General features: G+C 44.6%; 1 protein-coding gene across 1 annotated transcript; it reads right to left on the bottom strand.

Annotated features, from left to right (window-relative positions):
* Positions 1 to 11,054: 11,054 nt before the first annotated feature.
* On the bottom strand, positions 11,055 to 11,876 carry LOC124694860 (transcription repressor OFP7-like). Its single transcript, XM_047227792.1, has one exon. The coding sequence runs from the start codon at positions 11,874 to 11,876 to the stop codon at positions 11,055 to 11,057; it is 822 nt and encodes a 273-aa protein (XP_047083748.1).
* Between the last annotated feature and the right edge of the window lie 1,320 nt (positions 11,877 to 13,196).

Raw genomic sequence — 13,196 nt, 5'->3', positions numbered from 1 at the left:
AATCCGAATCAAAATTCTAGAGATAGCCAATGATGTATACTACAATGGTGTAAAATCTCAATGCAAATTACTTTATATTCAAGGTTGCATAAATATGACAAATTCTGGCAAATTTTATAGTGAACAGTACACATTTCAAGACTACTATCTTTGTCACATTTTGTCAATTTTGTGTAGCCTATAACACAAATCAGTTTGCATTGAGATTTTGCACCATTTGTAGCATACATCATTGCCTGTCTCTAGTATTTTGTTTCAGATTTTTTTGAAACTTTGAAATACGAACTTTGAGTCTTTGAAAATAAAGAAATCGGCTTCCAAAAGGCTACACTCAAGAAATCACTTTGTAATGATAAGGACAGAAAAGTCTCATGCCTCTGATTTATCATTTTACATCAACTACAGGCAGTTTGTAAACAATAACTTGGGCCTTCTGTTAAATCATGTCTAAAATATGTAGGAACTGTCATCTTGTCCTCATCAAATTTTGTTACAGGGTCCTCCTTTGAGCGTGCCTTGAGAAATGCAAATGCTGCTCAACAGATGTTCAACGTATCAAAGGGAAGCAGCGATCCGTCACTCTATTTATTGAAATATTGAAAAGGTAAAACTCTAGACTTATGCTTGATTTCTTTTCTGGAGGATTGGTATCTGTACTTCTTCGAGAAAGTAATCCCACAAATCATTAACACTGTAATCCAAGATTTGATCGACCTGATTAGGACAGAGAAGCAAAATGACAACAACACGTCAAATTCATCTGATTCACAAATCACAAACTCTAAACTTATACTTGATTTGCTCGAAAAAGTTGTTTGTAAGTTCATGTCTTACCATATGATTCTGATTCAGAGTATCCCATACGTTTTCTAATGGTTTGATCTTTAAAATTATCATACCTTTTCAGTAAGGCTATGGAACATTGAGTGTCCAACACTTCACTATTGCTCCTTACTTTGTTAGCTTTAACAGATTTCAAGAAAATATGGTGGCCTAACAGTACCACTAAAACAGTACTAGATGAAGAAATATTGTATCATCTTAAGAATTATTGTTGGTGTTCTGCTCTTTGTTATGCAAGCTAGGCGGCTCATGCATTGTTTGTTTGAAAACGAATGATCTTGTGTAATCTGAAGTTAACTGAGATAAATCTCTTATTGTTTCGGATGTCTGTCGGTGATCCCTGCATCTCTTTTCAGTAGAGGGATTAATTACTTCTTGTTGATTTACTCTTGCAGTGAGTAAATGGTTGAGAGAAGTTAATAATATCAATATAGGGTTTTGTATCTTTTGGTGGAATTCCAGGTTCTGCATGAAGTATCATTTGGTGAAATTCCAGTTGCTACATGAAGTGATTCATCTGTACGGAAAAATAACACAACCTACAGATCTTGAATGCATGATGGAAATGATTGTGCTGAATATCTTAGGTATAAAAAAATGGGAAATTATTTACTACTATAGTTGGTACTAATGGAAAGCTACAGAACTAAAATTTCAGTGAAATGAAATGAAACGCATATCCTTTTCCGTTTTCTCAAAAGAAAGACTGGTTGGTTGCAGTTCTATCTAATTCATTACGTCTCTGCAAGTTCTGGGCCGTCGACCCGTAGCATGTCTAAAGGAGGATACTATATAATCCATTAAGTTGCTTGTTATGCCGTGGCTGTACTTATATCTTACCTTTCAAACCTTCTTTTAAAATTACTTAGTTTATTTTGTATCTCCAGTTTGATTAATGATTTACCGACCAAGAGCAATGCTTTCTGGTATTCTTATTTCTAATTCAGTGGCACATTTGATTTGCATAGATAATACTTCCTTTGTTCCTAAATATAAGACGTTTTGGCAGTTGAATTTGAGCTGCCAAAACGTCTTATATTTAGGAACAGAGGGAGTAGGTTAGTGATATTTTTTTTTTGAGGAGGACGGGGGGGTAAAAAAACCCCACCGCTTATGATTCCATTTCTCGAAGAGGCCAAGCAGCCGGTCTGAAAGTACATGAGGGGAAATACAACGGGGGAGGGAGAGAGATACATGATTAGTGATATATAGACCAACGTGTTATTTGTATCCATGCTTTGTTGTAAGAATTAAAGTTGCTCTCTGGTTTTCCTATCCATGTGTTATCTTTACACATATCCGGCTAATTATTAAGTTCTATCTAAATATGTAGAGTCCATGAGATCAAACTGGCTCCTTGGGATGATCATGCAGCTGACTTCAAAGTCGAGGGGGGTATGTATTAACCATATTTTTCCTTGTGGTGCAGTCTTTCACTCCTCTTGATGTCTATGTTCTTCTGGGCAGGATGCTCTTTCAGCTCGTGTTTGTGAAGAACCGGTCGAGAAAACCGTCAAGGAGCAAGGAGCTTGCTGAATTTGATTGTCTTAAGGATATCGTATGTCCTTTATCCTTTGTTTCCCTCCTTGCAATGCTTCTCCTCCTTGTCACTTTTGTTATACCGTGTTGTCTTCTTAGTACATGGAACAAGCGATTCTTCTATATTCCTACAGAGATTGCTCGTGTTTTTTAACTTTATTTCTTTGGGGGGTTAGGGTCACATGAGGATAATTATGTAGATGAACCTTCGGGCTAAAATTCTGAAGTACTCAAAGTACTTTTATTTGTGGTAGTTTTCCAGGAACCTTGTGTGAATTAAGAATAAGGGTATGTGCCCATATTTTATTATTTATTCACAGAGCTGTTATTCTGTTAACAGTTTTAGTAGTGACAAGATTTGAGATGCCCAAAGATATTTTGAGCTAGCTCAATGTTTATTTCATTTTTTATATGCCTGCAGTTGGGAATAGGAATGTTTTCTTTGCTTCTGTAAAATAGATCCAGTTTAAGTACCGTCCAAGCTATAAAGCTAAAAACGGCTATATATATTTTCCGTAAGAATTTTTGTGATTAGTAATTTTTGCCTTCTTATCTATGTGTAGTTAATGGGATCATCATTATAATGTTAGCTTACAGTTTAATCAACATTTAAGCATATAAATTGGTTGGCACAATGAGACCATATACATGGTTTGAAATGGTTGATTCTATCTTACCCACAGAATTTCCATGCCTCTTCTTTTATTCTTTTTGACTGGTTATTCGAAAAGGTAACGACTAACAAAAATAGTAGAGCCCAAACAAACTTGCAGCTTCAATTTGAATTTGGAGAATGTGTGCAATGCGTGATGTTTAATTGCATTTCCTGCTATGAAGGCACATGTCTTGGATAGATAGGAGGCGCACCTTGTCGCATGGCCCTGGTAACGGGCAAGGCGATTACTGCGGACTAGCCGTATAGAGCACATGGCAGGCAGACAATGCCATGGTACAACTGTTTTAGAGCCTCGATCTGAGTCCTCTTCACTTGAATCCCGAGTATCGTTACTCGCCATCGATTTGTTTTAATTATAATAAGGTTAAATGAACTTTGGTGATTTTTTTGATGCTACTGCACTCCATGTTGATCATTTAATTGTACAGAAACAGGGCATCATACTGAATTAATATATTTATGTTCTTGATCATGATGGAAGGTGGCATCAGTTTTTTTTTTTTTTTTTTTTTTTTTTTGCTTACACTATTTGTGATGGTATATCTAGGCTTTGGTGCTAGTGTGATGATATGGGCGCTACTGCCGTGCCTCGGGACAGCAGGTAAATCTGGACAAGTCCTCAATTCTTTTTGCTGGTCTTGTGAAATCAAATTGATGAGCCGGTGACTTGTCCTTTTTTGAGTGGTCATTGCAAACTCTTGCAAGCATTAACTTATCGTTTCTGTGAGTACTGACCAACCAGTTTACTAGTATTTGGTGCCATCATCAGTGTGTGGCTTCTTCCGGCTCTTGCTAGCTGGTGCCATTTCTGTTGCTAAATTATTACTAGTACCATTATAAACAAATTCGGCCGAGTCAGCAGCTGGCCGGAAAGCTGCGTGGGCGTAGCGTTCCGTCCTTCAAACCATTTCCCGGAAAAAAGGTTATGCTGCTTGCGATCTAGTCAGCGTCTGTGCGATCGCCCGGCAGGCCGGCAGCATGGTCTGCGTCCTCACCAAGTCATGAACTCATGATCTACCTACCTATCTTCCAAAACGAGTTGCTGTAACATGAACCCATCATGACGCCACCTCGCCCTACAGCGTTCCTTGAAATCAGGGGGGATTTCCATACTTTTGTGCCTTGACGAAACTGGGAAGCAACCAACTCGTAGGTTGTAGCGACCATGTGGTACTAATGCGCCGATGGGTCCCCTGAAGCCATGCCGGCCGGCCGGTCCTCTCTCCTCTGCACGGCCTCACCGTCGCCGGCCGTCCCCTGCTCCCGCTCGCCAGATGCACACGCGTTCGAAATGCCAGTGTACCGCCACAATTTAATTGCGTCAACTAGCCGTTCAGCGCCCCTAGTTTTTGTTCATAGTATGATCTGCTCACACGGTGGTGTGCTTGTGCAACGTCCCAGTTACCAGAGATGGATTAAACATTGCAAGTTTGCGATGAAAAGATCGCCTTAGGGCTTGGAGGCGTGGCACACCACGGCCTCTTGTCGGTTGGAGGTTTTCCATTCTTTGTTTAGTTCTTTTTCAAGTGTCTTTTTGAGATGGTAAAGCGGCGGCTAGATATTGAAGTTGCAGTCGTCGCTACGTGCTCCAAAAACATATATATAATTTTTATTATTTTTTGGACCATTTACCATTGTTGATGATTATTAATAGATTGACGATTTTTTTTGCAAAAAAAGAAGTCGTTAAGTTCGACGTACCCACTGCTGGTGTTGTTGGCTTAAATATCATTGTTTCACATCTTTCTGAATGACCATTGCGCATCGCTAGCTCCAATATCCTGAGAATGTAGAGCTGGTTTCGTTGTAATTTTCGTTTTTATTAAGATGCTTTGTACTGTTTGATATTTCTCTTAATGCTAGGGTGCTAATCGCAATTTGTTTTATCTTGTGCACTGTACATGTATTGTATTACTGTATATTCTTCTGTTTATTAGGACATTCATGTCCCCCCCCCCTCCCCCATGGGCGACCGAGGCATCCCCAATTTCCGCAGCCACATCCCTCGGGCTCTCCTCGTCCCCCACCACCACCAGGCAAAGCCCGAGAGGCACCGATGGCTGCAGATATCCATTCCTCGCGCGTTAGGAGGGTCCGGCGGGACAGTTCTCAACCTAGCAGCCCGTCAGCGTAGTTCCAGCTAGATGCGGCGGAGACGTCTCGCACGACGCCTCTGGCCACCGGAGGTGGCGGGCGTGGGCTTGTGGGTGACGGCTAGATCGGAGGGGGGGGGAGCGGGGTCTTTGAGATCTGAGGGTGGTCTGTAGGTCCAGTTTGTTGCGGTCGCTATAGGGCATCCTTAGCCACCATGTCTTCTAGCAAAATGTCTGTACGCGGAGGCCAGCTGGTTTTTCAGGGGGCTTTCGACAGGCTGGCATCGTAGCTTGGGCGATGTCCTGAACAACTTTCTGGGGTAGGGTCCCTAGCCCGGCGCATGCTCGCCGAGGTAGACAAAAAATGTACGAAAGCATGTTTGCGCATCGCTAGCTAACTTAACTGAGTAGACAAAAAAATGTTTCTCCCCAACTTAACGGAGGACAAAAAATGTACGAAAGTATGTTGGCAAATCTTATCTTTGCTTTAGTGAACTCACATCTTTCTGAAAACTCAATTTGGGCTACTTCGAGAATGTAGAGCAGGCTATGCTATAACTTGTAGTACAGCTGTACGTAGACGCCAATGAATTCCGCATACTGACCAACGATGGACGCCGATCGGCACATAAAGGCAAAGTCAATTCGGGGATACTGTTCCATTTTGAATTCGTATTTGGTCGTTGGAAACTTAGATCAAGCTCAGGGGAGGCAAGAAGTTAATTACAGCTTCTAAGTTGTAAAAGAACATAAGCGAATAACGTTCGAAAGATACCTGCCAAGTCCAAGTGCAGATCTTTCTTTTTTCCATGTTCGTTATGTACAAATATGATCTATGACGGGCTTCAAAGTTGAACGAAATTTCTGAATCCCTGATAATTTCGATATCTTCAGGATATTGCTTCCCTAAAATTTTCAGATTATATCTAGGCAATTTTAAACGAGTTTCAAGTCAGACAGATTTCATACAAAAACAAACTTGTAGCTAGGGTTTTATGTGGAGGACATTACAATCATGTATAGAATGATCTTATAAAAAATTGTCCAGGTCCCTTCCGCAGGGAGCCGGATCCTCTGACTTACAATCATGTGTAGAATGATATTTTTAAGTATATACTAATTATCTAAATTAATTAATTATTGCACATAACAAAGTACTTAGGCTTTGGTACCCTGACTCCCTTTACTTGACTTTGCTCTTGCACGTTAGAGGATCCGGCTCCCTTCGTCGGTGTTTGGGCATCCACAATGTAGGTTCCATAAACAAAAGTGTGATGGTCACTGTTATTACAATCACGATAGTTGAAAAAGGAAGAAGTAGATTGAACAAAACACGGAGCACTGCCGTGGAAAATCCCTTTAGCATGGAGAAAAAAATATCACGGGTGATTTTACTATTGTGGGAAGAAGTAGATTGAATAAAACTTGATTAACTCTCATTCCTCTCGTGGATGTTGTGTACTTTACCAAATATATGAGCCTTAGCTTATAGCAAATGTGATCTTATAGGTTGTGAGTATTTTCATAAGTTAAGTGGGTCCCGACTTATGAAAACGAATCAATCTTACACATTAGTTGTGTACTTTACCAAATATATGAGCCTTAGCTTATAGCAAATGTGATCTTATAGGTTGTGAGTATTTTCATAAGTTAAGTGGGTCCCGACTTATGAAAACGAATCAACCTTACACATTAGTGATGCTCACAGAAAAGCCGCTTGTTGTGCCATGCCCAACAGTCCACCTCCACTTCTGTATTGCTTAGCTATGTTACTCCCACGCCAACTTGCTTTTTCTACGATGACTGCCCCCTCTAGCACTCATATGTCTCTTTTGTCATATCTCTCCTCCCTCACAATGAAGGTATGTTGCCATGGGTGGCATCACATGGTTGGAGCTCGAGTAACACCGCCGAGCTCGGGAAGTTGGAGTGCCAGAAAGGTCGGTAAATCGGCAACGAAGTGGCTCAGGTAAGTCGGATTCATCGCCACCGAACTCGGGGCCAACAAGCTTGGTGCTCCAAATCGAGGTCAATAGATTCACGACTTCTGTGTCACATAGGTTTTTTTTCACATGTTGTAAACTCTTCTGTGATTTGCAGTAGACAGATATAACAATGCTACGATGACTCTGGTTGTGCGTTGCAGCTTTTTGCGTTCATGTTGTAAGTATTTTCTTGCGTTGGCTTCTATGTTGCATACATGCAATAATTTTTAGACAATTTGCGGTGAAAGATGGGGAATTATTGTATACAAATATAACTTGTTTGATATATTTTTTAAAATGCAGTTCGTTATTTTTCACGCTTTGGCCAAAAGACTGACATTAGGCTTTGGGGGATATATGTCAGATTGATCTAGGTTTTGCTCACATGTCGCATATAGTACTGGTTTGTCATTAACTTGGGAGTTTTTTTTTCATGTTCCACCTGAAAACGCAAAGGTAGGTTTAGAGCATCTCCAGTCGCGTCCCCCAAACCGTCCCCCAAACCGCGCCGGATTGAGCGTTTGGGGGACGTGTTTTGTTCGTGCCGCGTTTGGGGGACGTCGCTCCCAGCCGCGTCCCCCAAACGCCGCCCCCAAACATTTAAAATAATTTTTTTAACACATAAACCATTTATATCAAATGTAGTATATGAAAAAAATGTTTTCGAGGATTGTTTTCAAATTAAATTACAATAAACAATAAAACAAGTAATCAAATATAATAAAAAGGGCTAGATGATACATCAAGGTGCCACGGTATTTCCTTTGATCCTCCACAAATGCTCAACGAGATCAGCTTGAAGTTGCTCATGCACATTGCTGTCACGGATCTCTGCGTGCATGGCGAGAAAATCGAGCAAAATCTGCGGGCAACTCATGATCAACCTCTGCGAGAGGGCCTTGACACTCATAGGGACCACCATGTGACCTAACATGATTCTTGCGGTCATCCTCGATGATCATGTTGTGCATGATCACACAAGCCTGCATCACCTCCCACATTTGGTCGTGAGACCAGCTTAGAGCAGGGTGCCGGACAATGGAAAATTATGCTTGAAGCACACCAAATGCCCGCTCGACATCCTTCCTGCAAGCCTCCTGTCGTGTAGCAAAGTGAGAATTCTTCGGACACTGATGGATTCGAGATTGTTTTGACAAAAGTGGCCCATTTTGGATATATACCATCGGCTAGATAATAGCCTTTGGTATATTGGTGGCCATTGATCTCATAGTTGCATGGTGGAGCATGCCCTTCCACTAGTCTGCTGAACACCGGAGACCGTCGCAACACGTTGATGTCATTGTGTGATCCCGCCATGCCAAAGAAAGAATGCCAAATCCACGGGTCATAATCTGCCACAGACTTCAAGCACCACACTTGCAATATCCATGACGCCCTTTGTATATACCTTGCCAAGCAAACGGGCAGTTCTTCCATGCCCGAGTGCATGCAATCGATGCTTCCAAGCATTTCAGGAAATCCTACGGCAGCATTTTGTGCCATGATCCTTGCGATCTCTTCCTCGGTTGGCCCTCTCAAGTAGTATTTGCCAAACTTTCCCACCACAGCTCGGCAAAACTTGTACATGCACTCAATGGCGGTAGACTCACTCATGCGAAGGTAGTCGTCACGTGTATCGGCGAGGTGCTCCGTATGCAAGCATCCTCATGGCGGCGATGCACTTCGAATGGATGAGAACCCGAGAACGCCTACATCGTCGAGCTTGAGCTTGAAGTAGGGTCGAACTCTCGAACGCCGTGGAGGATATTCATGAACAGGCCCTTGCTCATCCTGTACCGGCGCCGAAAATTGTCGGCATGTGTTGCCCCGTCGGCGAAGTAGTGCGTTGTGCGGCATGGCATGCCCCTCCATCCTCTGCCGGGGCTTCGACTTCCTTCTTCCCGGCCTTGATCCTCCGCGGCGCGGCCTCTTCCTCTTCTCCGCCTCGGCGTCAAGCATGTCCTGGAGGGACGCGATGATCAGCAAATGCTCCCGCAGGTCATCGTCGAACGCTTGCTCGTCCTCCGACAGCGAGGGCAACCATCTCATCGTCGGCTGTCCATGGCTAAAGCAAAATCAATGGTTAAGCGCCGAGGCGGACGCACGCAACAAACGGCGACCAATCGCGCCTACCCAGCAAGTCGTCGAGCACCTTCGTGCGCGGAGGTGGGGCGGATTTGACGGCGCGTTACGGGAGGCGGCGGCGACGCGGCGGCGGCGGCACGACCGGCGGGAGCCCCGGCCGCGACAACGGTGCCGACTCGCGGCACGGATCGGACGCCCAAACGGCCGGGAAATCCAGCGGCGGCGGTGGGGTGGGAGGCGCGGGAAGGAAGGAGCGACGAGAAAGAGGCGCGAACCAACGGTTTATGCAAATAGTCGCCGACATGTGGGAGCCCGCCTCGCTTTTCGTTGTGTCCGGCGTCCCCGGAGCGTCCCACGTGGGACGGGGACGGGCTCGGGCGCCGGACACCGTATCGGGGCGCGCCGGACAAAAATGGGCTTTGGGGGACGCGGCTGGAACGCTTTTTTTGTCCGGCGCGCCCCAAATCGCTTTGGGGGACGGTTTGGGGGACGCGACTGGAGATGCTCTTAGAGGCATCTTTCTCCACTTATTTTTAAAAGATACGAGTAGCATTGTAGCTATTTGTTGGAAAAAGGTTTGCAACACCATTATAATCATTAAAATATGCAATGTAAAGATTTGAAAGAGAATATATGCATTGTTAGGTGATAGTACTCCCTCTGTTCTTAAAAATATGTTAAAATTTATCTAAGTTTGAATGTATATACTCCTAAATTTAGGTAAACTTACGACATCTTATAAACAGAAACAGTATTTCAATTTTGTTCCAAAGTATACATCTTGAAAATCTTAGAGTTGTCTGACCGGATGACTTTCATTTCTTTAAAACGCGGCCGGATGACATTTTGCTGACAAGCAACGATCGGACCACTCAGATGCGACGGCAACACAGAACTCCAGGTCAAGGGGCGCGTGAATAAAGACGCTTTGCGATCTTCAAACGCTACGCACAAGGGTACAGCCTACAGGGTAGTCTCTGAAAATGTATGTCGCATCAAATCATATCACATCTACTGTTTGCTTTCTTTCTATACAGACTTTTTCGGGAGATTAAATGATCCCTGTATCTGGATGATGTTCATGCAGGTGCAGTGAACAGGCTTGGTAACAAGGCACAGTTGATCAAGTCAGCAAAGTTTAAGAAATGGCGCAAACATTTAGCCGGCAGTATAATGTGCCGTTGTAGCAAGCAAATGTAAGTTTTGAAATCACTTTGGGGATTGGCTTCTTTGTTTGTCCATGTCTAATCTAGTGGTGCAAGTGAGTGCACATCACATCACTTTGAGTCATATGGCTTATTGCTGTCCCCAACCACGGAAGCAGAATTGGTAAATAAATGGAGATACAAACACTTCAACTATACGAGTACTATTTTTTTTTAATATCTTCTCGTGTCGTCTAGCACTGAGCTACCCCTTCTCAAGTTACATGAAATTCTACGAGATCAAAGACCAAACTAAAACAGAAAGGAACGAGTAGCATTTTTGTCAAAAGAAAGTACACCCATTTGCATGATACGAAATATATTTCCGAGATCAATTCACATTCTTACAGAACTCTGCGAGAGAGCTGAAAAGAAACGTACTGTAGAAACCAGGCGTGTGTGCATACATACGTACTCTGTTCACGTCCTATCGCATCAGATCAGAGTGGCACCCATTTCCATACTGCAAAGAAGAAGTAGCATGCAAGAAACCGAAAGGAGGCAACTGCCGCAAACCCAAAGAAGAAGAAACATAATTTACATACTCATCACGTCTAGTCTACTCCAACATGTACGTACAAAGTAATCACATTTTATACAGGGCGAACATACGTGCTCTGCACTTCTGCTACCGACGAGACGCCGCTGCAGCCTTGCAGCAGCGTGGTGCAGGCTCGGACGCGACGGCGCCGTGGGGCGGTGGTTTGGCGAAGACGGCCTCCCACACGTCGCCGAAAGCGTCGACGATGTCGCGGCGGTGGCGCTGGTCGTTGAGCGCGAGGAAGCAGCGCAGCAGGCGCTCGAGCCCGTCGGCGTCGTAGATGCGGCGGGTCACGACCATCTCCGCCATGGACCGGCGGAAGTCGGCCCGCGGGTCGTCGGAGCGCTTCACCACCGCGAAGCTCCCGGACACGTCCGCCTCCGCCGCCGCCACGGCGCCGGAGCTCCCGGAGGAGGTCTCCGTGGCGGTGGACGTCACCACCGTCGCCTCCGCCTCCGCCGCGCCACCGAGGCTGCGGCTGTACGCGTCGTCGGGCTCCTCGTCGGTGCTGAACCAGCCGCTGTCGCCAGACGAGAAGCTCGCCAGTGCCGCCTTGCGGTGGAGGCGGCGGCGGCGGCGGGAGCGCCGCAGCCGGCGCTGCGCGTCGATCTTGAGGCGGGGCGTGTCGTCGCCGTCGCTGGCGGCGGCCTCGATGACGTGCCAGCGGGAGCTCTTGAGCCAGCGGTAGGCGGGCGTTCCGGGGGCCGGAGGGAGGTCGTCGGCGGAGTAGTCGGCGGCGCAGCCTCTGGCGCCGAAGGAGTCCGGTGGCAGGGAACGGCGGCGAGGGAGGACGCGCGGACAGCATGCCCCGGCGGGGGGCGTGAAGGGCGGTGGGTGGTGCTGGGTGGTGGGGATGACCACGTCGGCGGCGGAGGGGGAGCGGCAAGAATGGAAGAGGCGCTTGGCCATGGGGAGCAACGCACACGGTGCTACGGTTGGACGACGTGAGCACGTACAGTTGCACTAGAGTGGAGGTGGTGTAAATGTGGCGGGGTTTTGGGGAGTTTTTATATTGGGAAAATGTGTGACGCGAGCGAGGATGGGGTTTGGAGGAACCGGCAAGCAAGGCCCCGACATGGCCTTCCTAGGACAGGATGGGAACTGGGAAGAAGTGATCCGTGATAGCGAGTGTCTTTGTGGAGTGTTTCCGTTGTAGCTCTACATTCATAATGATTTTGCTGGTACTGAGATTAAATAAACAGTGAGTACGTGCAAACACCCATGTAACATCCGTTGCACCCTTCTTTCAGGTGAGAAACTCAGAACAACAACACACCTAGGCCCCAGCCACTGATAAGATGGAGTAGGTCTCTTTTAACGGGTGTGTCGCCTACCAATAAAAATGTTATCCATCTTTGTGAGACACACAATATGTTTGATTTAGGCTTTGGGGTTTCCGTAGATCTAGGTTCACCAAGAGTTAAGTTAGAGCTCACTGGATTCCGAAACCGTTGGATTTTCCATGGTTTGTGTGCATCGGTATTGCACGAGGTTGCTATTTTACCTACAAAGTTCCACTTATCCACTTAGATATGGAATTTGATACTAAGTCGACTGAGAATTAGTCACACCCTTGAATCAAAGTAATTATATGCACGACCACCCGCACTAACCACAAAAACATTGACTGGTTGGCCTTAAAGGTTGGGAAATCTAGAGTATATCACTTTCAACTTCAATTGATTAGCTTAGTTTTGGAGAAAGAAAAACCCAGTGATATAGTTGATTTTCTTGAACTTATGAGCGCTTGCTTGTTTCACTTGGACAATCTATGTTCAAGTTCCCCGCAAAAAAAAAATGTTCAAGTTGTCTACGGAACATGTCCATTTGTTCTTAGAATTGAATCAAACAACCGACAATTTACTGTTCATCCAAATCCACATTTATGGAATTGTCACAATAAAAGAAGTATACCCGCTAGAAAAATAAAAATAGAAAATTAATCTAAAGTTAGAAGCTGATATACACTTGGAGAGTAAACCGGATTGAAAAAAATAAAAAATAAAATGAACTTTCCTTCACCGTGTTGGAGAAGTTGTCATTACTTTGTTTTGACTGCATTTTAGGCTTCAAACCATGGGGTCTGGGGTGATTGAGATTTACGATAATTTCACAGAAATGAAAAACAGAAAAGGCCTTATCAAAGTAATTTTATACTTTTAAAATAATGAATATATTTTTTAATAATATTTAGCATTATTATAAATAAGCGCAATCTCATTTACTTAA

The sequence above is a fragment of the Lolium rigidum genome, chromosome 3, assembly GCF_022539505.1.
Source record: "Lolium rigidum isolate FL_2022 chromosome 3, APGP_CSIRO_Lrig_0.1, whole genome shotgun sequence".
Taxonomy (NCBI): domain Eukaryota; kingdom Viridiplantae; phylum Streptophyta; class Magnoliopsida; order Poales; family Poaceae; genus Lolium; species Lolium rigidum.
This window is presented reverse-complemented; position numbering and strand designations above follow the sequence as displayed.

What these genes read in the sequence shown, in the direction of transcription:
- LOC124694860 (XM_047227792.1), bottom strand. Translation starts at nt 11,876, where the DNA reads ATGGCCAAGCGCCTCTTCCATTCTTGCCGCTCCCCCTCCGCCGCCGAC.